The sequence below is a fragment of the Polistes dominula genome, unplaced genomic scaffold (assembly GCF_049000335.1).
Source record: "Polistes dominula isolate Pdom_NZ unplaced genomic scaffold, Pdom_raw_medaka contig_23, whole genome shotgun sequence".
NCBI classification, from domain to species: domain Eukaryota; kingdom Metazoa; phylum Arthropoda; class Insecta; order Hymenoptera; family Vespidae; genus Polistes; species Polistes dominula.
In genome coordinates, this window is record NW_028300963.1 from 4,042,501 (window position 1) to 4,069,108 (window position 26,608).

The 26,608-nt window shown below is 27.7% G+C and overlaps 6 protein-coding genes and 2 long non-coding RNA genes across 14 annotated transcripts in view; 3 read left to right on the forward strand and 5 right to left on the reverse strand.

Moving 5' to 3' along the window:
* Positions 1-11,485, reverse strand: part of LOC107065651 (lateral signaling target protein 2 homolog) — a 32,039-nt gene extending 20,554 nt beyond the window's left edge. The window contains 1 exon segment of the mRNA XM_015319543.2: positions 11,259-11,485. Coding sequence (XP_015175029.2) covers positions 11,259-11,294 — 36 coding nt within the window. The 5' untranslated portion in view covers positions 11,295-11,485.
* LOC149032530 (uncharacterized) lies at positions 11,276-12,222 on the forward strand. Its single transcript, XR_016176635.1, has 2 exons — positions 11,276-11,416; positions 11,479-12,222. It is a non-coding gene; the product is annotated as an uncharacterized LOC149032530 (long non-coding RNA).
* Positions 12,167-13,070, reverse strand: LOC107065652 (acylphosphatase-1). Its single transcript, XM_015319544.2, has 4 exons — positions 12,889-13,070; positions 12,802-12,818; positions 12,501-12,610; positions 12,167-12,429 (listed from the first exon to the last, which is right to left on the reverse strand). The coding sequence occupies exons 1-4, from the start codon at positions 12,968-12,970 to the stop codon at positions 12,315-12,317; spliced, it is 324 nt and encodes a 107-aa protein (XP_015175030.1). The 5' UTR covers positions 12,971-13,070; the 3' UTR covers positions 12,167-12,314.
* Positions 13,071-13,139: 69 nt separating this feature from the next.
* Positions 13,140-15,356, forward strand: LOC107065654 (CDK5 regulatory subunit-associated protein 3). The gene is made up of 8 exons (XM_015319545.2): positions 13,140-13,272; positions 13,363-13,537; positions 13,632-13,870; positions 13,941-14,214; positions 14,330-14,616; positions 14,703-14,911; positions 14,972-15,143; positions 15,236-15,356. The coding sequence occupies exons 1-8, from the start codon at positions 13,267-13,269 to the stop codon at positions 15,302-15,304; spliced, it is 1,431 nt and encodes a 476-aa protein (XP_015175031.1). The 5' UTR covers positions 13,140-13,266; the 3' UTR covers positions 15,305-15,356.
* Positions 15,357-15,582: 226 nt separating this feature from the next.
* On the reverse strand, positions 15,583-15,972 carry LOC107065589 (uncharacterized). The gene is made up of 2 exons (XM_015319434.2): positions 15,836-15,972; positions 15,583-15,751 (listed from the first exon to the last, which is right to left on the reverse strand). Exons 1-2 carry the CDS (start codon positions 15,933-15,935, stop codon positions 15,585-15,587), a joined length of 267 nt encoding a protein of 88 aa, XP_015174920.2. The 5' UTR covers positions 15,936-15,972; the 3' UTR covers positions 15,583-15,584.
* On the forward strand, positions 15,707-16,271 carry LOC149032531 (uncharacterized). The gene is made up of 2 exons (XR_016176636.1): positions 15,707-15,844; positions 15,970-16,271. It is a non-coding gene; the product is annotated as an uncharacterized LOC149032531 (long non-coding RNA).
* Positions 16,272-16,273: 2 nt separating this feature from the next.
* Positions 16,274-17,051, reverse strand: LOC149032532 (uncharacterized). The gene is made up of 2 exons (XM_089172719.1): positions 16,904-17,051; positions 16,274-16,494 (listed from the first exon to the last, which is right to left on the reverse strand). Exons 1-2 carry the CDS (start codon positions 17,034-17,036, stop codon positions 16,277-16,279), a joined length of 351 nt encoding a protein of 116 aa, XP_089028845.1. The 5' UTR covers positions 17,037-17,051; the 3' UTR covers positions 16,274-16,276.
* A 1,903-nt stretch (positions 17,052-18,954) lies between these two features.
* Positions 18,955-21,766, reverse strand: LOC107065750 (mitotic checkpoint protein bub-3). Of its 7 annotated transcripts, XM_089172717.1 has the most exons (8): positions 21,556-21,766; positions 21,403-21,449; positions 21,184-21,336; positions 21,008-21,103; positions 20,614-20,679; positions 20,306-20,498; positions 20,073-20,216; positions 19,910-19,990 (listed from the first exon to the last, which is right to left on the reverse strand). In XM_089172717.1, exons 1-6 carry the CDS (start codon positions 21,644-21,646, stop codon positions 20,493-20,495), a joined length of 459 nt encoding a protein of 152 aa, XP_089028843.1. In that variant the 5' UTR covers positions 21,647-21,766; the 3' UTR covers positions 19,910-19,990; positions 20,073-20,216; positions 20,306-20,492. The 7 variants fall into 7 exon arrangements, with proteins under 7 accessions (XP_089028841.1, XP_015175200.2, XP_089028843.1 ...); XM_089172714.1 differs by having other exon boundaries at positions 20,073-20,212; positions 20,306-20,679; XM_089172713.1 differs by having other exon boundaries at positions 20,306-20,679.
* Between the last annotated feature and the right edge of the window lie 4,842 nt (positions 21,767-26,608).

A 26,608-nucleotide genomic window follows, 5' to 3' on the forward strand; every position in this document is an offset into this window, starting at 1 on the left:
TACCATTCTCTGTCTTTGCTAATCATTTGCGACATGTTGTTGCATCGTTTGTATGATAATGATTGATATTAAAATAGAAATGATCGTACGAAGGTTAATTAGAAAGAAAAAGACAAAGTAAAAATAGAAAAAGATAGAAGATAATAAATTTTTCTACGAAAATTTTAATCAGTCAGACAATTTCAATCTGTCTAAATGAAATTTTCCCCCTTTTATATGTGCACGCATGTCTGTGTGAGTATAATATATGTTTGTACAAGTATGTGTGTGAAATTTTAGAAATAATGATTAATTATAATGGAGACGATAATACCTGTTAATTGAAGCGTATTTTATCCACAAAAACCAACTAATCGTTGAAATTACAAAATAATTAATTATACACAAATACGTATAACATAATTGTTTGTTTGTAAACTATTAAACAATTAATTTTATTTGTTCATTAATTAAAAACAATATTAAATAATATTAATTATTTTGATAATATAAATTTTATAATAAATTAACAATTTATTTGTGAGAAATTATTGAAAAGAAAAACGTACATTAAATGAACAAAATTACTTTGAATATTTTCTTTAATATCTTAAAATGAAAAGAAAATTCGATGATTATTGCTACCACATTTATCCTATAACATGGGGATTTAATTATAATACGTAAAGATATTAGCAAATGATCATTGCAATTGACAACAATATACATATAAATCGAAGCTGGTAATAAGAACGATGACAATGGTAATAATCTTACTCTATTATGCGAGATTATGTACCCTTCCTCGAATCGTTCAGTATCTAGGTCACGAGAAATACCAGAATCACTGGCACACCATTCTCCTCAACCATCGTATATGCTTCTCTCCCACATATACAAATATACACATAGGAAACAATATATATATATATATGTACATACATAGATACATTCTTGATGCGAACATGTTAGAATACATAAAACTTTAAACAAGTTCACGAAGATTTTTCCTAAATTGGCCAAATATATATATATATATATATATATATATATATATATATATATATATATGTGAATAAATAATATTAATTTAATTAGTTCATTAACTAAAAAAAAAAAATACTAAATAATATTAATTATTAATAATACAAATTTAATAATTATATATATAATTATAATATTATTATTTATTATGTATTATAATTAATATAATATTATATATAATATTTAATTGCATAATTTAATTATATATTATTATATATTAAATTTAATTATATATATATATATATATATATAAAATAATAATAATAATTATTATTATTATAATTTTTAATTACATAAATTATAATACAATCAATTCTAATATGCAATCTTTGATAAATACGATTCATTAATGTACCTACAAATACAAAAACATAATTAAAAAACAAAAACCAATAAAAAACATAATTAAAGTATAAAAAAATTATTAAAAAAAAAAAAAAAAAAAAAAAAAAAAAAAATTAACGAAAAAGATTCATTTTTCGTTTCTGTTTTTCTTGTTGTTTTCTCTTTTTTTTTTTTTTTTCTATTTCAAATTTATTCTTATTTTCATAATGAACGATGTATTTCAACTTCACGACACGAGACACGATATATTTAACAAAGGAGATTACAAAAAAAAAAAAAAAAAAAAAGAAGGGAAGGAAAGGATTACTATGCTTCTTTCATATTGAACAAAAATATTTTGCATTCGTCAAGTTTATAAAGAACGATTATACTTTCATATTCGGTTTGCCCTTATTTCCCCACTATCCCTCTCCCAATTTCCATGACAATTTTCTTCCAGTCGACTTTAAGAGAATAATTTGCATGATGTTCTTGAAATATACACACAAAAACACACACACACACAAACATATATACATTAAAGAATTCTATGTTTTGTACGAGTTCTCTCGTGAAATCGTATTCGTGTTCGTTTTTGCGTGTAGTTATGCGAAAAATTGCGAAGGAACACGCTCACAATTTCATTGTCATCATCATCATCATCGTTATGCATCATTATCATAGTAGTAGTCATCATCATCATCGTCATATTCATCGTGATGATAGTACTACCAAGTATCTTTATACATTGTTTTAAAAAATTCTAATTTCCTGTAAAACGCAACAGGAAAAGAATTGCTTATAGTTAGGTATATATATATTTTTTTATATTATTATATTATTTTTATATTATATTTATATTATATATATATATAATATATAAATGTAGCTTTTGTTAAGAAAAAAAAAAAGAAGTCTTTCATATTACGTCACGCAATAGCGTTCTTTCCGTTTCACGTTTCACAGTTCTATTACTTCCTAGTACGCTTTTGAACCTTTTATTGTGAGATAATACGAAATTCATTTTGATTGTGCCAATCTTGAAGAAAACTCGAAATTGGAAAAAGTACTTTTCTTACAAAATAAAGTTACAAAAGAAAATTAAATAAAAATCAAGTGTTATATATATATATATATATATATTTTACTTACATTAGAAAAAAAAAAATAAAATCAAATCAAATAAAAATTCAACAGATATAATAGATAAATAAAAATTTTTGCTGATATAAATAATTAAATAAATAAATAAATAAATAAATAAATAAATAAATAAAAAAATCCTTCGAGAGAATCTTAAAAATATTTAAATAAAAGTTTTCTACGAACTTTCCTAACCTTTTCTTACGTACTTCTTACATATGTATATATATATATATGTGTGTGTTAATATGTGTGCATATGTATGTGAAAAAAAAGAGAGAGTACACCATGCGTGTATTGCATAGAATTCAAGAGTCACGGTCTATCTTTTATCGGTCGTTTAAAATTATTTTTTTTTTTTTAAACGAATACGCATTGTCAACAATTACGTGTGTAAATATCTCTATATATACATGCGTGCATACACGCATGTATATGTATATATGTAATGCGAGTATGTATATACGGAAAGGAAAAGAAAAAGAAGTAGCAAGTTGTGTGTGAGAGAAGTATTTACGACCTTCGTGTCGCGTCGTCCTCGAGTTTGCGCGTACATTACGAAAAAAAAAAAAAAAAAAAAAAAAAAAAAAAAAACAACTTGGTATTAGATACACATATATACATTACATATATTTATTTATATATATGTGTGTTTGTGATAAACAGGAAAAGAGAAAAAAGGTAGAATGTAAAAATAATATAAAATGTAAAAAAGTAGAAATATTCTTCGTGCGAGTTACATCTCTTGCGATATCTAATTGAAAAATTTATATATATATATATATATAAACATATTAATATGTATGTATAATGACGTATGTAAACATATAATATAATGTATATGTATGTAAAATAATATGTGTAAAATATATAGTATAATGTATATGTATGTATAATGATTTGTAAAAATATATAACATAATGTATATGTATGTAATAATAAATATTTAAATGAAACTAATTTATCTTTAATATATTATTTTACGTTATACTGAGAATAACATTGATTATTATTTAAAAAAAAAAAAAAAAAAGGAATATATAATACGTGCAAAATATTAAAAAAAAAAAAATAAAATAAAATAAAATAAGGAAACTTTGGATAAGTTCTAATTACAAGTTAACAAGTTACCTTGAAAAAAGAAAAAAAAAAAGAATTTATAATATGCATTTAAAAAAGAAAAAAGCTTACAGACACTTATAAACGTAGGCGTGGTTAAAAAAAAAAAAAAAAAAAAAAAAAAACAGAAAAAAAGAGAATAAAATAAAGAAAAGAAAGAAGAATATATAAAAAAAAAATAACAGACGACTTTTTAGGATCGTTAACCCATAGATGGTCTCTGGATAATATGCAAAAAGTCCTTCGGTGCAAATGAGTCATCCTCTCGATACCATTGACCCCGTCGTCCAACCCTCAACGTCAATATATAGAAGATATACACATATGTACATACATAGTTATATACATGATATATATATATATATATATATATATATATATATATATATATATGTACACCATTCCAATATCCTCCCCATCGCCCATTTTTCTTGAGTCACCCTTATACACGTCATAGTTACTCCAACAGTTAGACCACGACTATCCTAGTTGGTTTTACATTATGTGTAGACGAATGTTCAACCCTCTTCTTCGTTAATTTTCACCCCCTTCCTATTCTTTCTTTTTCATTCCCTTTTTCTTCATTCATACTTTCATAGTTGGGTGGATGATCCACTTAGCGTGAAGTATTACACCCTACCCCACACCCTAAACTACTCTCATTTATGTCTATCTATCCATCTTCATCATTCTTACCCTTGAACGTCCACTTGTTTTTTTTCTTGTGTGTGTGTGTGTGTTTTTTTTTTATATCAATTAAATCATTCCTTTATTTCTTTTTCTGTAAGTTCTATTATTAGAATTATTAACCCTTTGACTGCTGAACACTCCTGGCCTATGCAGTCCGTACGGACGGCGCGCGGCGAGTACTAACGATCGCTGTGGACTGAATACTTTTTCGGTAGACTGAACTCTGTTGATGAACTACTCAAAGCATAAATCGTACTTTCGTACGAGATTAAATAATTCAAGAGCGTTATTTTTTAGAATTAATTATTTATTAGTATTATTTTTTAGTATTCCTTATTATTGACGTTGAAACTTAAAATAAACTAAAATTTGTGTAACAAAATAGAAAACAATAAACTGGAAAACTAAATTTAATAAATATAATATAATATATATATATATATTATAATATAATGCATTTTTGGCATTTGTTTATTGCCGTTGCTAAGGAATGCATTTATACGTATCTCACAGACGCATAATGGTATTAATTCTGTGTAGGTGCTCGAAAAATTGACAAACGCATATATGCGTCCTTAGTCCATGCCGAACACTTACAGAAAGCGCATATATGCGTCCTTAGTCCATACCGATAGCTTCCGCCAGACGCATATATGCGTCTGTAGCAGTCAAAGGGTTAAATGATAGTTGATAAATTAAATTAACGAAATAAAATTAATTATAATTATTATCATACCACCAACACAAGAAACCGTGCTAATCTTATATATATATATATTTATTTATTTATTTATATATTTAGTATACAGTTATTTGTTATAGTTTTTAAAATATATTTTATTATATAGTTATTATATTATATTATATATATATTAATATTAATATTAATAATAATAATAATAATAATAATAATAATAATAATAATAATAATAATAAATATTATTACATTTATATTTATAAAGATATATGTAAAATATATAAAATATATATTTTATTACAAATTTGTAATTAATATACAAATAATGAAATTAAAATTTTAATATAAATTAATATAATTAAAATTTAATATAAATTTAAATAAATATATATATATATATATATATATATATATATATATATATATATTATAAAATATAAATTAATTCCGACTAGTACAACACCTATGTCCAAATTCAATACTTCCGTAAAGGGTTAAATGTGTAAAAGATTATTTTTTATATTATAAATTTTGTAAATAATGTTACGTATGATAACGAATGTTATTTTTTGTTTTCTTTTTTTACATTTATGAAATATTTTATAATACTAATATAGATAATAAAAAAATATACGATAACGATTACGTAGAACAAACATATGACACACCAATTAAAATTTTTCAAAATATAAAATGCGTTCACCTAATTCTAATGAAAAAAAAAAAAAAAAAAAAAAAAAAAAAAATTATAAAAATAATATAAAGAAATAGGAATTACTCATACAGTAATCCATTATATTTCCTGTTTTCTCATAACTCTTCGTATTCACGCGTTCTCCATAAAAGGACGATGATCGCTTTCTTTGCAGAATGAAACCACAGACCGCATCCGTTATCGTGAGATTTATCAATCCTTCGTTTCGTTTTATTATTATTATTATTATTATTTTTTTCTACTGTTCGTATCTACTTGTTTTTTTTTTGTTTTGCTTTTCTATTTAAAATAAGAAAAAAAAAAAAAATATTTCACACGGTTCTTAACATCATTTTTTATTCGTCATTCGTTACGAATGTGATAATCAAATTATTTACAACGAAAGAAAAACAACGTAATATGAATAACGAATATCGGTATACGTGAGTACGTAAGTACATTTTTAAATTTACCGCTAAAATATTGACGCGCTTTCGAGATCTCGAATCGTTTTATTCGAATAAAATGAAAATTATCTACCAAGTTGTATTATTTAAATAATTAATTTCACTTTCGAGGTATCAAAAGTAAAAAAGAAGAAAAGAAAACAAAGGAAAATAAAATTGTTCTGCAACGTTTATTTCATTAAATAATTAATTTCACTTTCGAAATATCAAAACAAAACAAAACAAAAATAAAATAAAATAAAAAGAAAACAAAGAAAAAGAAAATTTTTCCCGCGTTTATTCAAACCGAATGAAAATTTTGTTGAATGATAAAAATTTTCTATAACATTGTTTTCTTTAAATAATTAATTTTACTTTTAAGGTATCAAAAAAAAAAAAAAAAAAACAAAAAAAAAAAGGAAAATAAAATTCGGAAGAAGTTGAAGCGCGTTTATTTAAAATAATCGAAAGTTAAGTTTTCTTGTCACGTTTCTAATCTTATTTTGTATGTTGAGCTCGTGTAAGACAGCATCGAAATAGAAAATCTAACGTGTTTACACAAAGACCATGACAAAAGAGAAATTTCTTATTCGGATTCTCTTTCAAAAACTAGGAAGGAAGAGGAGAAGGAGAAGGAGGAGGAGGAGGAGGAGGAAGAAGAGATTCGAAACTCCCGCGTGTGGTATGGTGTGGTGTGTCGTATCGTGTCATGTATCGGTAAATAATAATGTAGTTGATGTATATTAGTGTGTGTATGTGTGTGTTACGTCTAGAAGCACGCTACGTGACGAGTGTCTATCATTATGTATTAATTACAAGTGAAACATGGCATTTAATTATCTTACAAAGGTTGTCAACGAAATTCTACGTATCATGAAATCGAACTTTGTCAAAAGTTATGAGATAACAACACGTGATGATAACTTTTTCAAAATTAATGATCAAACGAATTGTTTCTATTTCATTCATTATATATTATTATTTTATATTTTGTTATTATTATTTAATATTATTAACACTTTGACTGTCATGTTGGTCATTGGTGACAGGAGCGTATGAACGTTTTACAATTATAAAAAATTAAATGGAAATTGAAAGTTAGTGTATTTGAATATGACAGATATATTAGAAGATACTTTGAAATAAAAAGTGTCCTATTGAACAATTACAATTTTTTATTAATATCAATTTAGTATTATGCCATTATATTCTTTGAATAATAAAAATAATGCAATGGCGTACTACTGGGCAAAACATATGATTACGGCGTACCAGTCAAAGGGTTAAATATATTATATTATTTTATATATTATTATAGTATTTTATATATTGTTATTTTATATATTATTGCAATATATTATTTTATATATTGTTTCTTTGTGGTTAATGCAATTTCACGTTAATTAAAAACTTGATTTAATAAGAATACTAAAATTCATCTATTAATTATTTTTTTTTTTGAACGATGAAGAAAGAGTAGGTAAACATAATAATAAATATTAATATTTGGCAAATATTCAAAATAAATTTGAAACGATCAAATACGAAGCAATAAAAAGACAGAAAGAAAGGAAAAGAAAAAGGATAGAATAAAATAAAAATAAAAAATAAAAGAAAAGAAAAGATGAATCTCTTGCGTGTTCTTGATATCTCTCGATGATAGTTATATGACGTCAGAGTTAATTTAAAAATAAGGAAGCCAATAACGAGTAATAACTAGATATTAAGATGCAATCAGCGGGGAAATAACGAAGAAACAAGGAATGAGTAAGAAAAAGGCATGCGCGAGTTTAAAAAAGTAGAAGTGCACCAAAACAAGAGGGAAAATACTTGGAATGTGACGAGTTTTAAACTCCAAGAGGTATGAGAGAGAAAGAGAGAGAGAGAAACACAAAGAAAAAAGAAAATAAAAACACTTTGAAATAGTCTTTTACTTCACTTGCTCAAACTTGTAATAAAAAGATAAATTGAAACGAAATAAAAAATGATGAAAGAAAATCCAAGAATAATAGATTAAAAAAAAGAACTAAATATGTTTACAAAAAAAAAAAAAAAAACAGTACGGGTACAAGAGAGAGAGAGAGAGTGAGAGAGAGAGAGAGAGAGAAAAGATTATCCACTTGCGTGATACTTTTTCAACGAATTATTTAAACATAGCACGTTGCTAATAACGGGAATTTCCCGTCATTGTTCACCTGCAATATTTATTAGATTATACGACTCCCTTTTTAAAATCATTCCTCTCTTCCTCCTCCCTTCCTTCCCACTCTTTTTCTCTTTCTCTCTTTCTCTCTTCATCGTTTAGTCTTTTTAAATTGAAATTCATTTCACTTTGATATATATATGTGCCCATAATTATGAAAGTGGTCTAAGCCAAAATAAAAAATAAAAATAAAAATGAGTTTATCAGTTGTTATTATGCACCACATTATTTTAAACTAAATAAATTTAATGTAATTGAAAACGATATTGTCAAAAATGAAGCGTTAGATAATGTCTGTTATTTCAATATTTTATAGAATTCATATAGAGTGTTCAAATATAAATCTTTGAATATTTCAAAACAAGAGATACATAGACCACTCTCATAATTATGGGCACATATATCTATCATAAAAAATAAAGTAAAATAAAACATTAAAAAACTATTTCGAGTAATTGAATAAAAAATGATTCACGTGGTTTATAATTTGAATTTACGATAGATTATATCTTAATTTTGTTCTCTTTCTTTATCTTTCTCTTTCTAAAAACTTTTCTAAGCTATTATTATACATATATGTATATATATACACCCTTCTAACATTCGTCGAAGTTGTTATCTTACGAATATGCGATCGTAACAACTTGGCACAATGACTAGACGATGTGAATAAGGAATGCATCTGCGTACAATTTAAATGTATATCAAATTGTAACTTCTTTCTTTTTTAATTAATCTACAAATTAAAATGAATATAAATGGTTCACGAAATAAAATGAAAAAAATAAAAATAAAAATAAATAAAGAATGACATTTAAATTAAATATTTTTTCTCAATAATTGCAAAATTAATCATTTACAAGAATAAGAAGAAGAAAGAAAAAAAAGAAAGAAAAATTATTCTACGATAAATTCAATTCAACGAAAAATCCTTGAACCTTGTACACACTTTTATCTGTACAAATTATAAAGGTGTGTAAATTAATACAAATGTCTATCGTCAATTTTAATATTTTCTTTTTTACACAACAAATTGATATATATATATATATATATATATATATATATATATATATATATATATATGTATCTCAAAATGATTAGAAATATATCGCGAAATAAAAACTAAAAATAAAAGAAAGAAAGAAAGAAAAGGTAGACGGGGAATCCCTGAATATTTCTTCCAATAATTACAAAAGTACAATATAAAAATAAAATAAAATAAAATAAAATAAAATTAAATTAAATTAAATTAAAAAAAAAAAAAAACTCTATCGAATGTAACTCTATACGATTAACGAAAAATGTTTTAAAAAAAGAAAATAAAAAGAATCTTTATACAAACACGCGCTTTTACCTGATCTCACATATATACATATGTATACATTGTATATATATATATATATATACATATGTATATATATATACACAAAGGTGTATATAAATAAATACGATTGTGCGTAGTAGAACGTAATTAAACGGAAATGATATTGGTAGTTAGTTTAGTGTTTCGCTACTTTGTTTGTTCGTTACAATCGTTACTTCGTTTAAGTTGGGAATTAACGTTGAAAAACTAAACGGCGAATAAACCGATAGCACAGCTTGCTTGAGTTTTCAACGTTAAAAGCTACCTTTTCTTTCACCTGCCGCGTAACCTCGACACGGCCGAAGAGATATCGAGTGACAAGCACACATACACACATACATACATAAATTTATATATATATATATAGTATATAAATGTACAGAAAACGAACAGTACACACATACACACGCATGTAGAGACGTTAAAAAGACGATACGCGCGAGCATCGCCACCTCCACTCCTTCTTCTTCTCTTATTCCTCGGGTTTCTCTCTCTCCCACCATGTTGTGCAACATCCCGACACGAAATGTTTCCTTCTAAATTAATCCAATCGTCCTTACAGAGGAAAAATGAATCTAACAGTTTTTGTTTTTCTTTTTTTTTACTCGAACAATAGTTACCACCAACATGCTTGAAACTTTGGAACATCTATCATTCTTTTTACAATATCTTCTTTCTACTGGTATACACATATACAAAAATGTATATTTCCTGATGAAGAATTACACACATCTGGTTTGTTAAAAACACATCTGCAATGATTAATCAAATATTAAACAAATGTCCTTTACGAATAGATTATAGTTTGATTGAATGATTACGTATGTAAAAATAGACCAAAAATTCCGACCTCTGTTTGTTTCTTCTCAAATTTTCCTTTTTCTAATTAAATCTATCTATCTATCTATCTCTTTCTTTCTTTCTTTCTTTCCTTCTACGAGTATTGGAACGTGATCTAATGCACGTTCGCGATAACGCTGTAAGTTTGTCGGATTTATGTAAACAACAACCAAAAAAAAAGAGCTAAGAACGAACACTCCAATATTTTTCTTTTCAACATATTTTCATTCTTTTTTTATCTTCTTTAAAAAAGATTAAAGAGTAAGAAAAGGAAAATATGGGAGTGGTGGGGAATATGTGTTTATAATATGTTTACAAGCTTGATGGAGTAAAAATGAGAGTGATATAACGAGGTAAATTTGATCTCTCATTGAGGACGATAAAGAAAGGGGGAGGGTAAAGGGGTGGGTTTCGACAACGTGAGAAATTTTGTTAAACAGGTAGCAATAGCATGCAGGTGGTAAAAAGGAGAAGAGTAACAAACGTACTACTTACATACACACCTATATGTATATATATATATATATACATATGAGAAAGTGCATACGTTCGATCAGTTATAAAAGCATACAAGTTGCAGAGAGACAGACTGATGGTCTGTATATATAGCATGAACAAGGAGAGAGAGAGAGAAAAACATATCTAATGCAAGAAATAAAATTAAATATAAAAGAAATAAAATAGAATATATGTATATAGAAAAAAGTATTTACCTTAGGCCTGTAAAACCACTTTCTTATGGACTCCATCGCGCATCTAAATCGCGACAATGTCTGCCGTTATCACGGACGAATAGTTGCCGTCGTAATCGTCGTCTTGGTCGTCTTCTTGATCGTCTTCTTCTTTGTCACCACCACTGTAGTTTGAATAGGTAGAAATACTGATTTCAAGTCAATCTGCACAGAGCGCATAGCTAAATCTTTCTCTTTTCAGCTAGCACGAAGGTCGCTGTTGTTGCTGCTTCTACTGTTACTGCTGTTGCTGTTATTAACTCTCCTAGGAAGTGGATACAACAAACAGATGCAGAAATGATAGGCTATACAAGGTGTCTTCCTTTCGCAATACTTCCAACAACCGCACAACCGAACAACCGAACAACCATCGAATGATCTTTCACTCACTCTCCTTTCTTCCTTCCTTTCTTTATTTCTTTCTCTCTTTTCTTCTTTCTTTCTCTGTCTATCTTTTTCTCTTTCGTTCTATCTTTCTCTCTCTCTCTCTCACCTCCTCCTCTTCGCTTTGCGCACGAGAAACACTCACATATCCGAAAGCGGTAATCGCACGTCCATGAGACCGATGATGACTGACCGCGGAAACACGAAAAGCAACTACGCAACTGATTTTCTGCGCATGTCTATACAACTGCGCCATCTGCCTTGTCATCTTCTTACGTTTCCTATTAGTGCGCGCTATTTGAACATACAAAATGTCAATTATTGAAATAACATAATATCGATTGTTTATTATTTTGAAAGATAATAGATATGGTTATAATGAATATAATTTATTATTATTATAATTAATATTTATTGTCTCTTGACAATATTAATTATTAATTTTTGATTGAGTATTAGACTTAAATTTTCCAAAATGATGTGCTTAAAGTAAATTTTGAGTAACAATTATTTTAATTATTTTATTTATAACACCTTTTTCATTGTGCGATTAAAGCAAAAGTATTGATAATACTGCATTATTAACAGAATAAATATTATTATTTAAATTAATAAGATAACTTTGAAACTATTTTAATTTCCTACTTTCAACAATTATTTTCTGATGTCAAAATTTGTAAAGGTTGGCTGCGTGATCTCTTTCTCATTCTGGAATACTGCCTTGGTAATAGATGACTGAGGGCTTCCTTTATATTGCAACCAACGCTTCCTAAAAAATAATTGCAATATATTAATAAATAAAACTTGTAATGAATTAATATGAATATTCTAAACAAATACATTTCTTCCACTTTAGATTCTTCACCCTCCAATTGTCCAACTACGGTTCCTTTGCTCGTATTCATGCACCATCCTTTTAAACCTAACTCTTGACCTTTTTGTTGAGTATACTACATTAAAAAATAAAATTAAAAAAACATTTTTATGTAGAAACAAATAAGTACAATTTATAACCTATATAATTTAGTACATTATAATATCATTTAAAAAATTGTTGATTTCATATTTTCTATAGAAACAAGTATTCAATTTAAATCTGCAAATAAGATGCAGAAATGTTTAAAAAAAAAATTCATCATACCTTTCTGAAGAAGACACCTGTAAAATATAAATAATAGATTAATTAATATCTCCACAATTATTTTGCAAATACTTTTTCATAACATACCTTGAACTGTTCCAAATACTTCAAAATCCAATGCCACAAGCTTTGACATTGTGTTGTACGTTAAAAATCTACGAGTAATCATAAAAAGAATGATAACGCAAAATAAAACCTTCAATTTTTTCAAATAAATTAAATAAATTGTAACGAGATAATTGTCTTTTTCCTTGTCATAAAATACTAATAATACAGATGAAATAATCCTCAAGTAAAATAATGACAGAATCTGTAATACTTTTCTTTCTTGTCCAGCAGATGGTGCTAGTAGTTTATGATCGAATTGAACTATACTGACAGTTGTTTCACATGATCCAAGTTGACATAAACCATAACAGCTGTTACACTATATATAATATATTTAATTAATATATATTATTTATCATGAATGTAAGTAAATAAATGATACTTTAATAATAAATGAACAGAAGATATCTATTACAAAAATATCTTCAATTTTTTCAACATTTTCTCTTTCAGGAACAAAACATTCCCATAGATATTAACGTCAGTAGATTGTTGGAATGGTTGATCAGTAGAAGACATTGTAAAAAAGATTGGTATTCAAAAGCTGTAGTTATTAGAGAAAAAATAAGCGATGCCATAAAAGATATGCCAGTCAGAGATGATGTTGCATGTTTATTATCTACCATTGGTAATGATCAACATTTAAATTATTTGTAATCATTAAGTTTCCATATATTTGTATTTCTATTTGATCCTGTATTATTTTATATTTATTTTTATAGATATCAATTACTTTGACTGTCTTAAATTAATTGAAATTTTGAAAGAAACTGAAGCAAATACTAAAAATATGTTTGGAAGATATGGGTCACAAAGAATGAAGGATTGGCAGGAAATTATGTCTCTGTATGAAAGAGATAATATATACCTCGCAGAAGCTGCACAAATGTTGATGAAATTTGTCAAATACGATGTACCTAGTTTAAAGAAACAAATACAAAAATTACAACAAACACAAGATGTAAGTTGTTCTATAATAAGTTGATAATATTCTATTATTTTGTTCACATATGTGTTATTAAATCTTATAGGATTTAGATAAAGAGACAGAAAAATATAAAAAATCAGAAAGAACGGCGAAAGCTGAATTCGATGCTCTATGTAAACAATTAAATATACCTGGTAAAAATATTCGAGTTGAATTATGTGAAACTGCTAAAACCGAATTACCAAAAATTTGTTCCAAAATAGCGGAAAAAGCTAAATCTTTGGACGATGTTATTAATTTTTACGAAGCATATGTGCAATTTACCAGTGGAAAAGAAATTAATGAAGATAGTTTGAAATGTTTAAAACATGTGATAGGTATGCCAAAATAATTTAAAAAAAAAAGTATATATATATATATATATATATATATATATATATATATATATATATACTGTATAAATATTAAATCAAATGTTAAATTGTTTTATAGAAAAAGGAAATACTATGGTGACAGAATATTTGCAAGAAGATTCGTCACAACAATTAACGTCTAGTTCTGATTTTGACATCGTCGTTGTCGAAGATAGTAATGAAAAACAAACGGAAGAAATTTATGATATAAGAATAGAAAGTGATGATAGTTATATGGAAAATATCAAGTGTGAGAATTCTGGTATAGATATAATATGTTTGGAAGACGAATCAGTGGTTGATTTTCCCGCTCCGACTATTCTAGAACATCAAACAATGATAGACTTTATGAATGATTTATTCGAAGTAAGATATAAATAGCTAATTTACTTTATCAAATTGATAATTATTCTAATAAGAAACTCTTTAAACATATATTAATTATTTCTTAGTTGGAAGCATTTTTAAAAATGCGCAAATATGAATTTCAAGAAAATAAGGAAGATTTGATGGCCTTCAGTAATATACAAGAGATATCAGAAATTGTACAACTTTCTAATTTACAAAGCGTACAAAGTATGTTGCATAAAATTCAAAGTATTATTTCCGACATGTCAGACAGTAAATATCAACACTTATATTCTATCAGAAATCTTCCAAGGTAAATAATATATTCCTTTACTTCTTTTTCATTTTATAAATAGCTAAATATTTCTTGCAGTTACGCGGATACATTAACGTTATCATTGCAACAAAAATTAGCAGTAGTTGAGAGAATGTTAAAGTATCAAGAAACTTCTGTACAAAAGAAGAAAGAAGCGCAAGAACGTATAATAAATTTGCAGCCTGTATTAAATCATGCTGTACAAAGAATGAAAGAATTACAGACTGAGGTACCATTTAAAATTATTAATAACTATGATAAAATATCTTTGATAAATGCACTTATGATAAATAACACTCAAATCTTCTTATATTCTTACAGATAGAACAAGATATTTCTAAAAAATATCAAAATAGAGTTGTGCATATCAGGGGAGGTCCTATCTTGTAATAATAGTAATAATTAAAAGTAATTAAATAATATAAAACTTACATAAAATAAATTATACAGAGTTATTCTTCATTATAACATCTGGTAAACTCTTAAATTAAGAGTAACTAAAACAAAGTTATACTTTATATTTTTGTAATATAAATTCCTGAGGTATAAAAAGCTCTGCTGTTTAAAAGATGCGCAATCTGTAAATATATTATAGAAAACTATTAATCTGCATTATAAAATATACATTTTACATCTTTGGTATACCTAAAAATTGACATGGTACGTGAAACTACATAATCATGAAAAGATTTTGTACTAGTCTCCAAGGTGATGAAGTACAAACAGCTTTTGTAGTTGGGCAAGGATAACGACGCAAACATTCAGCTAAAGTCCTGTCACATTCGCATAAACGTTGAGCACACGAACCTGATCCTCCCCATTTACCATGTTCAACGGCTATAAATCAAAAAAACATTATTTGTTACGTTACACAGTATATTTTGACTAATTGTAACTTATAACAGTTAATGATATACCTACCACATACAGGTTTGTGACCATGATAACATCTCCAATAATATGGTGCTATATATTCCATGAATATTGGACATTCTGTAGCATCATAGCACCAATCATGCATTTTACAACATCTAAAAATAATAATTTTTCATTAGGAAAACACACAACATTTTTTTGATTAATTTATTACAAAATGAAGGGTTTACCGATCAATTCCATCAATGACATATCCAGATCCTAAGAAGCCGCAGTAACAACCATATCCTTTATAAGCCAGTGGATTACATCCTGTTGCACACACTACCATATTATAAAGATGAATGACGCCTCTTTTAAATCTTGTATGATTAGTAAGTTCACCTCCATCACTTTTAATTACACAATTATGTATTAATTTATTAATTTTAATTGTATATATTTAAATAATAAATTAATTTTTGTTTCTTATTGAAAACAATATACTCACATCGTTTTATCAGCTTTGGTAATATTCTTGGTAGCATTGGTAAGCGTTGATAAATCAAATTGTACACTTACATTTGTATTTTTCGAAGATTTCAAATTTTCTAAATTTTCAGCATGTTCTATGACTGATTCTTTGATATTCGAATCATCGCGATGAACTCTATGAATTAAGCCATGGCTCGTTTTTCTTATCGTATATGGCGTTACATTTGTTGCTGTAAAAATAAATAATAAATTATTATTACTTAGACAAAAATGTATATACATTAATTACAATAATTCATTGAAAAATGATATATATATATATATATATATATATATATATTTCTATCGTGTATTTTACTATAATTTACTTTCAGTCTCTAACATTTTACGCTTTCGTGCAACTCTTTAAAAAAATATCAAAAGAATCGCATCGCGTGAGTAATGCATTCGAAATCTGTAAACGTATAAAAGTAATCAGAGCTCGTTCAAAGAATTTCCAATTATAGTTTTGTAATTTTATAAAACTTTCAAACCAAATGTGCGTATCATTTCTCATCGAATTTTCTTATACAAAAAAAAAAAAAAAAAAATCTTTAGTAATTTACAATAAAAAAATTGTATTAATAAATATATACGTACCTCGAACTTCACAATAAAATATGGTAATAAATAAAATAAATTTTAAAGTTAAAGGTACAATACTTCTTCTACGCTTGCAAGCGAATTGCTTAGCTATCGCGTTGAAGGATATATTAATTTCTATTGGATGCATCAGACACGTTTTTAATCAATGAATAAAATAAAAACAATTTAGTGTCATCTACGAATCCCTTTGAATTTTTCTAGCATTTCACAATGTACGATTATAAACATAATACATAGTTCGATAACACGTTTCTTCATTCTCTCAAGAGATCATCATTAAAACGAACAATAAACTTATTTCAATTAAAACGAAATATACAACACTTTAAAACTTATCAGATGATTCTTTAACAATATACACACCGATAACATATTTTCAAATATCATTTAACTTTCGATATAATACTTGAATCACATTGAATACTCGCGTGCATACTCGGATTATTCGAAGAGATTGGATTTTTCTTTAGAACGAACAGAGATATATAAAATATTTCTCTTCTGCTTTATCGTTAGTGATATAATTCATAGAAAAGATCCATCCAAATTTTTGGTGGATGATGATCGTTAAAAATGAATATCCTTCCACTAAAAAAATCACTCAGAGTGTTGCCGAGAGTGTAGAGCAAAGCGTTTTGTTAAACTACTTCGACTGATTTCGTACGTCTCCATATATTGGATGAACCTCACTGTTCATCTCCAGCGTACCGGGCAGGGAGCGTACCTAACTGATGCTTTGAGAAACCTACTGTTACACTTTCCTAGCAAGTTCTTTAAAGAAGGAGAAAGAGATCTAAGCTTCATTCTCTTTGATGATGTCCGTTTTGTACATTCATCCTTTTTTTGATCTTGACGAGAACTCCAGGTCAAAGGTAATATTATTTTCTTATTTTTCTTTTCTTCTTTCTTTTCTTTTCTTTTCTTTTCTTGTCTTAGTATAATGTACCTAGGAGAAACAATTTTTGTTCCAGTAACCTGAAAGATCAGAATTACGTATTACATGACAAGCTTATTAAATTTGAAAAATGATCTAGCAGTTTTATTTTGATATCCTTTCCTCTCTTTCCCTTTTTTTTCTTCTTTAATTAACTTTCTCCGAGAACAAAGATATAAATGCAAAATTTTCATATTAAATATAACGTACGTTTGTAATCTTCTTGTATTGAATAAAAAAACAAATATTTAAATGCACGATTATCTCACGATATTTAAATTTAAGAAATGTATTATAAATTCCTATCAACCGACCGGATTTGCTCCGTTAATTCATAGAATCTATTTATAAGATAAACGTGAGAATGTTATACTGTTTGTTTCAAAGATAATAAAGATATATTAGCGTAAACAAATAAAATGATATACGCATATATATGTGTATGTGTGTGTATAATAAAGATATGGTTCTTTAAATATGCAAATAGAAGTGTAAACGTATTTGAAATACGTACTATGTATCTCTAAAATGAAAGTTTAGGTAAGTGATAACGGTACACTCTCATGATCAGCAAGCGTAAAGTGTTTTACGCGCACTCTCGCCAATGTGGGTAATTAGAACAAAAATACAAAAGGTATCGAAAATAATGAAAAATGAAAAAAAAATGAGTCAAAAGATGTATAAAAGAAAAATCTAACGTTGATAATAATTTTTCATTTGACACAAGTTAACGTCATATTTGATATGTTTTCAACATTGTGTTGATTGTGTTGTCTCAACTTACATTAACCATTCCTTCCAACCTTATAATTAGGACTGTAACGGGTAATAACATCGCGTCACTAAGAATGCAACGGTAATTGCAATTGTAGATTACATTCAGGTAACGTATTATGATAAAAATATAAACATAAATAAGTCTCTGAGAAAAAAAAAACGTCACAATTAGTAAGATAATTTTAGAATGTCCCATTATTTTTTTTTAATTGTGGGAATAATTATAGTACAATTTTTATTTTTATTCATACACATCGAATTATATATTTTTTTCATTAAATATAAAACTATGTAGAATATATAAGCGTGTATATATATATATATATATATATATATATATATATATATATATATATATATATATATAAAAGATCATCAATGACCGTCGCTTTATACATGGCCTATCTGTGTAACGAGGTGCATCGTACCGCAACTCTGCAGAGCACATCAAACCGCTCTTTACACGTAGTACAACAAGTTAATATATAAAACTATATTCATTAATATTTATCAATCTTATTTTCAAAATTATATACTATATACATAGAATAAAAAGGAAGATATAACAGGATACGAGAGAAAAAAATTAGATAAATTTTAAGCACATAAAGAGAATGAGTAATAAACGAAATTAAAAATGTATTAATCAAATGTTATACGACCTAAATTAAATTAATCAAACTGTCGTACTGTTTTAAATTTATATATGTAAAATTTTAGAATTAATACATTGATACATTATTAAATAAACAGTAAAATAATCATAAATGAATAAAAATGAGATGTAATATTGAAATCAGTTAAAATTATTTTCTCAACTATAATTACCAAGCCTAATTACAGACTCCATACCACCGTAGACTATTGTAGTTCCATTACTGTCCAACGCAATAGCCGGTTTATTTACGATGAAACTACCCATTACCTACTCGAAAAGGTTAGATAATAAAGTGACATAAATACGAACTGTGAAAGGTAATTGACAACCTTTTGTTCCTTTATACTGATTACTTCAACAGCACCGGTACCAGAACCACCAGCAAGTATATGATCCCCATAAGGATCTCCATCAAAGTATTGAACTGTATAAAGAAATTCTCCTTCTAATGTGGTTGGTCTGTTTCGTGGTTTTATAGTCTCGATTAATTTAGCACTCATCAAGTCCCAAACTTGAAGACTTTCACGAACAACCCAGGAACCCGTCAAAATGTGTGATTCCTGAAATAAAATTGTATTATCAAATGCATACACAAATACAATTAAAAAATTATTATGCAAAACAATATTACTCGTAAATCAATAGCGTCGCCACAAATGTGAGGTCCTTTGATCGTTCTAATGGATCCACCACCGTCTCTGATATCCCAAATCTACAAATAAAAATGTCAAAAGTAAAATAATTAAATAAAAAAAGATACGCGTGTAGGTAGTAGGAATGTATTTGAAATTTACTCTAACTGTATCATCCCAGCCTCCGGTGATAATCAAATTCGTATAAATATTGTGAAACCTTGCGGCGAATATTCTCATGCGATGAAATCTCGTGACTTTTTTATGTATCATATCAGCGTCAGTTTTTTGATACGTCAGTACTGGCTAAATATAATTTGTATTATTCGATCAAAATGTTTTTACACAGAGTGAAAGATAAAATGGAAAAATGATAGGAATGTAATTGAATTTACCTTGCCAGTTTCGGAATCGTAAATTCTAACAGCTGCATCTTTACCACCAGTAACCAAATAACTTCCTTCTGTGCTAACGTCTATCGTATTAACTTCATTTTTCGGTTCTAAATTAATTCATGAATATTATGAATGTTTAAATGAAAACTGTAGACAAGTGTGTTAACTTCGACAATTGTTGGTTAAATTAAACCTGAAATAAATCTGATTAATTCTTTATTGTCCGTGTTACATTGAAAAATATTGCCGCATGCGCTAGACGCATAAAATGTATTCTTTTTTAACGGATGAAATCTACAACACATAACTGGAAACGAAGTTGCCATTCCGCTTCTCAATGTAGCTTTCAATTGCGCAGTTTCGCCACTACGAATCTAAAAAATAAAATTTAATATTATTACAATTGAAAATGTTTGATATTCTGTATTTAAATAGATTATGCGAAATTATTATATCATTATGTTAAATTAAATTAAATTAAATTAATAATAATAGTCTAATAATTATTATTATTATAAATTAAATTATTATATTAAATTTTATAATTAAATAGATTATATGCAGTATTTCTTATTGAAAAATTTTTAATATTTTTTTATCTAAATAAATTATATGTCAGTATTTTTTAAATTGTAAGTTCTGAAATTAATTATTGGCCAATTTAATAGAATATTTCAAATATTAATAAATAATATTATATACTTGAATACTGCCTGTTCCAAAACATGCAACAATAATGTCACCATCAGCAGAAAAACGTGTACTGTACAGACCATTGAAAGTATCAGGAAAACGAACCTAAAAATTCAATATATTTTTATGATAATAATACAGTTAAAAAAAAAAATTAAAAAGTTTGACTATTTTTAAAAATAAACCTCGTGAATGATACGACAACGATCTTTTATAGATGACATGCTCAATCTTGCTTGTTGAAGCCAAGTATAACGTCTGTCCAATTCAGCTTGCGATATTCTCCTTTCAGTTAAATAATCCATTTTCAACGTACTTGCAGGTTTTTCTACTGGATTCTAAAATCAAAGTCGTTTGTTAATTTCGTATATTTAGAATTTCATACAAATTATATAAATACTAACATTTTCTTCATTAATATTCTTTGACGTTGTCTGCGTAATTTGTTGAACTATTTAAAATTGATTTGTTTATATTATTTTTTCGTTTTGTGTGTTAACGTAAAAAAAGAAAAATACGAATATTCAATGTCGAATATAAATTTAAATTTTACGAACCAGAATCGGCATTATTTAAATTTTTATGGCGTAAACGTTGAGGACGATTAACTCCATATTTATTTCCTGTTTTACTATTATTCTTATTCATTTTTAAATAAAATTGCAAAATATTTCAAAAGTATATTAGAAGACAATATTTTACGAAATTATTTGAGTTTAGAATTTTTTGAAAACTTGAAGTTATCGATAATCAACGATTTCGATTATTGAATATCGAAAGTCTTAGCGCCATCTTGTAGTAAGATTTAAATATACCATCTGTCGACAATTTTATAATAAATTAGTAAGAGCAAAGTATATAAAAGTATATAAAAGCTTACAAGTTCTCTTTTTCCTAACAAGATTCATTTTAGTTACTACTGTAACTACCAGAGAGCGATAGTTGGTACTTAACGCCATGACGGTACAATACTATCAAACAATACAGTATTCATTGATAGTGTATGATAATATAAATATAGATGTATTGTGCAGTTATATTGTATAATAGACTTTTAAATAATTATATTTAATTTTTAGTGTATAAAAACATGTGTGTGCATTCAGAAATGAAGATATACGAATATTAGAAAAGATTACAATGTAATTAGTTTCTATATAAATAAAATCGAAGTCATTACTGCGCAGGAGTGACAATAATTACATTAGAATGAAAAAAAAGCTAAAATTAAAATGTTATAATCTTAAATTCTATTCTTTAGGTATATTATTAATTTTATACACATGCGCAACTTTCCGAAAGTCATATAAACAAGAATTAATAAAAAAAAAACATTCATAGAAAACAATATTCTAGTCTAACGGTAGATTTCGGCTCAAGACTTTTCAGCCCTCCTATATTTAAGAAAACTGCTTTTTTTACATACATATAAAGTACTTTTACATATTTCATGAATGTAAATTTTATTTCTCGATAAATGTAACTTCTCGAATTCAAATATTTAATAACATGAACTATATTTCTGTAATGTTATTTAATATCTAACAATATTGGAATAATTAATGATTTCTATATTTCAAATTTCGTAACATTTTATATTGTAAGAATGTCACGTGATTTGGCGGTTTAGAATTAGCCAATCAAAAGACTCTACTTAAATACTTCATTCCCGCTAGAACGTGGTGGTTGTGTCGTGCTGTTAACAAATTTTGCATTCTTTTTTAAATCTTTTAAGAAAATCAATTAATATAGTGCAGTATAATAAATAATAAATAAATGTAAAGTGATCCGATCTCGTATTGATTATTAACGACTTGGAGTTTTCAAAAAATGAAGAAATAAATAGAAAAACAATTCGGAAGCTTTAACCTTACAATGGTTTGTCCTTTTATTATTTCTTTAATGCATTTTATACATTAAACATTTCCTCTCTCTCCTTTTTTTATTAGATTTAATATAATTATTATTTTTATAAAATTTTTAAGTAAAATCATGGGTTAATCGATATTATTTCCTATGTCATTTATAAAAACACATTTTAACGTAACTATTATGGAATGATAGATTGTAATTAAACTTCTGTTAATTAATTATTCCATTTATTTTCTAAATTTATCGATAAATTGTTGCAGAAAGTATTCAAAATTAATATTACGTCGATAATATACCGAGTTGTCGGTAATACATCGATTTACCTGTTAACCTATCAACCTGTTGATAATATATCGACATTAATTTATCTCGAATTCTCGAGATGGCGTTCAAATGAAAGAATTGGCGCGAATATTAGGCACAGCCCAAACTGCCAACTTAAATTAGAGTAAATCAATTTTTCTTTTGTAAGTTTGCCTTTCAAATAAAAATAAATACAATTTTTTTTACTCTCAATTGTATAAATAGAATAAAAATATAATTTACATTAGAGTGAATTTAAATAAAACGAATCGTTATAATGGTTACATGGTAATTAATTATATTTGGTGTTTGGTTTCTTTCTTACGGTTGTACTGAACCTCATTGATACGTTTTTTGATTAATTCTTTTTGTTTGTTACACAGATAGAGAGCAAAAGAGAGAGTGAGAGAGTGATAGAAGAAGAAGAAGAAGAAGAGGGAGGAAAGAATAGGGGTAAAAGTGTTTCCACGGAAGGAATTCACGAGGACGAGGCGGACGGCGCCTCGTAATTCATTTGGACGGTAGTCGGACGAGACAGGCTCAATTACAAAAGCGGCAAAAAGTGCAAGAGGAGAGAGAAGCCGCTTCCTCGTACGACGTGAGTGGTCCATGATCTCACTTTCTCTCTTTATTTCTCTATCTTTCTCTTTCTAACTTTTAAACTCTTTCAGTCTCTCATCTGTCGTCGGTTGATGGCCGTTTGCCGCTATGTTATGTTACATATCTAAAACGTTCGCTGTCGTATGTGGTGTCGAAAGAAAACAAGTCTTACGGGGCTCGTGTCCTGCGTCAGTCAGGCGGACATTGTCGGATCGTTTGAGAAAGCTCTTTGTCATTCCTTCTGACTGCCGACGACGTCCGTGCTGGATAATTCTACGATTTTTTTCTACTATTATTATTATTATTATTATTATTATTAGTTATCTGCTTAGTAACAAAAAAGAAAGAAAGAAAGAAGAAAAGAAGGAAAAAAAGTACGTTGGTAAATTAATCCAATTACTTTTCATTCTTATTTAATTTTATTTCGGGATAACTCTTTGGACGATAAATTAGTTAGCTGATTAATTCGAAAAATTCGAGCAGTAATGCTAGCGGAATATCAAACGTATTTCTTACATCCTTCTTCCTACCAACAAGAGCTCATCTTTTTTTCTTATAGAAACCTTTTTGTAAGTTGGGTGGGTGGAGGTAGGGGAGTTGTGCGGGGTGGGGTTTTAGGAGAGACTCTTTTAAAATGTCACTCGGACATGTTGGCTGGATGGTTGGCTCGTCGAAAGAAGATCGACGGTCGCGTTATTACGTCTGAGAATGTATTACCGACAAAAATCTTTCTACCCTTTCTCGATATAGACCGACTGTCCAAACGAATGACGAATAAAAAAGTCGTCTTGCTGGCTCGTGTCTTCTATAACGGACACGACGAAGTAGAGAGCACTCATTAAATGAGAGTTTGTTCCGACTGAAGAAAAAGACGGTGTAAGAATTACGAGCGCCATTTTCGATGTTTAAAAGACGTGTAACTATGTTAGGTGTTTCATTCTTATGTCGCTTTGCAACGTGTTTTAGTTCATCGTGTCAGGATTTACAGTAGTCATCATGGTGGTGGAACTTGGAACAGTTCTCTTCTTTTTTTTGTTTTACATCCTTTGCATCTGTAACTAACACGCGTTTATGGTGTGTTATTTTTACGATGATCAATGGTAAAAAGAGATAAAAAATATTATTATGAATAAAAATATGAATATGATCGTAGTTTCGTAGTAATTGAAAAGAAAAGGTAACAAGGCAAAGACAAATCAAAAGAGAAGACAAGAAGAAGAGGAGGAAGAAAAAGAAGAAGAACATAGTCGGTGCAGTATAGGACACGGAGTACGATCGAAAACAATGGGACTCGGTGTGTTGTTGATGGTAATATTTTAATGAAGTTAGCAAGTTCCCAGTAAAACGGCCATTATCGCTAACATCGTAAGCTCGTCGTAGACGCGATTCCAGGAGCGTAAAGCAAAGTCCTGAAGAGAGGAGAAGAAGAGTGTCGGGTGAAGAGGCGCCACCCAACCACTGATTTCCACTTACCGATATCGTTCTACAAAGCTGCCTTCATCTGCCAGCTTTCTACTACCACTACACGCTTTCGTTTAATATGAACGAATGAAAGAGAAAGACAGAAAGAGAAAGAGAGAGAGAGAGAGAGAGAGAGAGAGAGAATGAGAGAAAGAAACAGGGAATTTCGGGAAACGAGTCTTTCGAATAAAATGGAAAAAAGTTCTTGAGTAAACCTGGATTTGTTCAATTTACATCTCATTATAATCGAATTATTGTAAAGTTACGTTCAGTAAAACACTGAGGACAATGTTTATGGCAACGTTTGCTATTCATTTCGTATTAAAAACAAACAATCATATAATTATATCTTTCATTATCTATGCGTATCATAATCATAACAAATTATATTATAAACGTAAAAATATCTCGAACGATTTTTCGATCAGTAAAATGTTTGATGAAAATAGTTCAACTAATTTGTAAAGTTTGTAAAGACTTTTTAAAGTGTGAACAAAAAATTAGGATTGGTGAAAGAGATTAACCGTTAGAAAGGTAGTGAGTGACGTTCGATCGTATATTGAAGAGTAAGAGAGAGATAGAAAGATAGATAGATAGATATATATAGAGAGAGAGAGAGAGAGAGAGAGAGAGGAGAGGCTTTGGTTTGCGCGGATGCAATCACGTGCGCAAACAAATCGCTTTGCATGCGCTCTGCGCGCCAGCTATGCTAGGGATTAATTTGATGGATGTTTTGCTTACGAAATGAAGAGGCGTGGGTTACGATTCATGAGAAAATGCGATTATCGGCTCTCCGCGAAACGTAAGCACGTAGAGAGGTCGACTTTGCCAAAGAATTCTACCTACGTCCTTAGCCAACATTTAGAAAGAGAGCCTTCTTTTCATCTTTTTTTCTCTTCTTCTTCTTTTTCTTCTTCTTTGTCCTACAACATTATTCATTTGATATATTTTTTGTTAAAAATTATTTATCATACAGAAATACTAGACTCATTGTACATTATCAAAACGTTATTTGATACTATTGGATTGGCAAGCAAAGTAATTTTGGTTTTCTAGTGTGAGATATTACTTTCTTGCCAACCCAATAGATTATAATTTCTCATTCAACTTATTCAAAGAAACAGATTAAAACTCTACATTATAATAATATATTTTTAAGTATCAAAATTGAGAACTTGAAATATCTAAAATGTGATTTTATAATACTTGGTAAAGGAAAAAACGACTTTTGACTTTCGACTTTCAAATTTCGATATTCCCTTTAACGTCGAAGGCAAAAACTTTTCTTGCAGACATTGCAGAGGATTTCCTGATGTTGGCCAGGATAAGGACGTTTAGACTACTATCATATCTAACTCTGTATGTTTGTGTTAG

What these genes read in the sequence shown, in the direction of transcription:
- LOC107065652 (XM_015319544.2), bottom strand. Translation starts at nt 12,970, where the DNA reads ATGATTACTCGTAGATTTTTAACGTACAACACAATGTCAAAGCTTGTG. An exon ending in GAATCTAAAGTGGAAGAAAT is followed by an intron (nt 12,430 to 12,500) that starts GTATTTGTTTAG and finishes ATTATTTTTTAG; the next exon opens with GAAGCGTTGGTTGCAATATA.
- LOC149032532 (XM_089172719.1), bottom strand. Translation starts at nt 17,036, where the DNA reads ATGCATCCAATAGAAATTAATATATCCTTCAACGCGATAGCTAAGCAA. An exon ending in ATTTTATTGTGAAGTTCGAG is followed by an intron (nt 16,495 to 16,903) that starts GTACGTATATAT and finishes TTATTTTTACAG; the next exon opens with CAACAAATGTAACGCCATAT.
- LOC107065750 (XM_089172714.1), bottom strand. Translation starts at nt 21,646, where the DNA reads ATGAATAAGAATAATAGTAAAACAGGAAATAAATATGGAGTTAATCGT. An exon ending in GTTGTCGTATCATTCACGAG is followed by an intron (nt 21,104 to 21,183) that starts GTTTATTTTTAA and finishes TTGAATTTTTAG; the next exon opens with GTTCGTTTTCCTGATACTTT. An exon ending in TTGGAACAGGCAGTATTCAA is followed by an intron (nt 20,680 to 21,007) that starts GTATATAATATT and finishes TTTATTTTTTAG; the next exon opens with ATTCGTAGTGGCGAAACTGC.
- LOC107065654 (XM_015319545.2), top strand. An exon ending in ATGTTTAAAACATGTGATAG is followed by an intron (nt 14,215 to 14,329) that starts GTATGCCAAAAT and finishes ATTGTTTTATAG; the next exon opens with AAAAAGGAAATACTATGGTG. An exon ending in TGAAAGAATTACAGACTGAG is followed by an intron (nt 15,144 to 15,235) that starts GTACCATTTAAA and finishes ATATTCTTACAG; the next exon opens with ATAGAACAAGATATTTCTAA.
- LOC107065589 (XM_015319434.2), bottom strand. Translation starts at nt 15,935, where the DNA reads ATGCATGATTGGTGCTATGATGCTACAGAATGTCCAATATTCATGGAA. An exon ending in TGGTCACAAACCTGTATGTG is followed by an intron (nt 15,752 to 15,835) that starts GTAGGTATATCA and finishes TTTGATTTATAG; the next exon opens with CCGTTGAACATGGTAAATGG.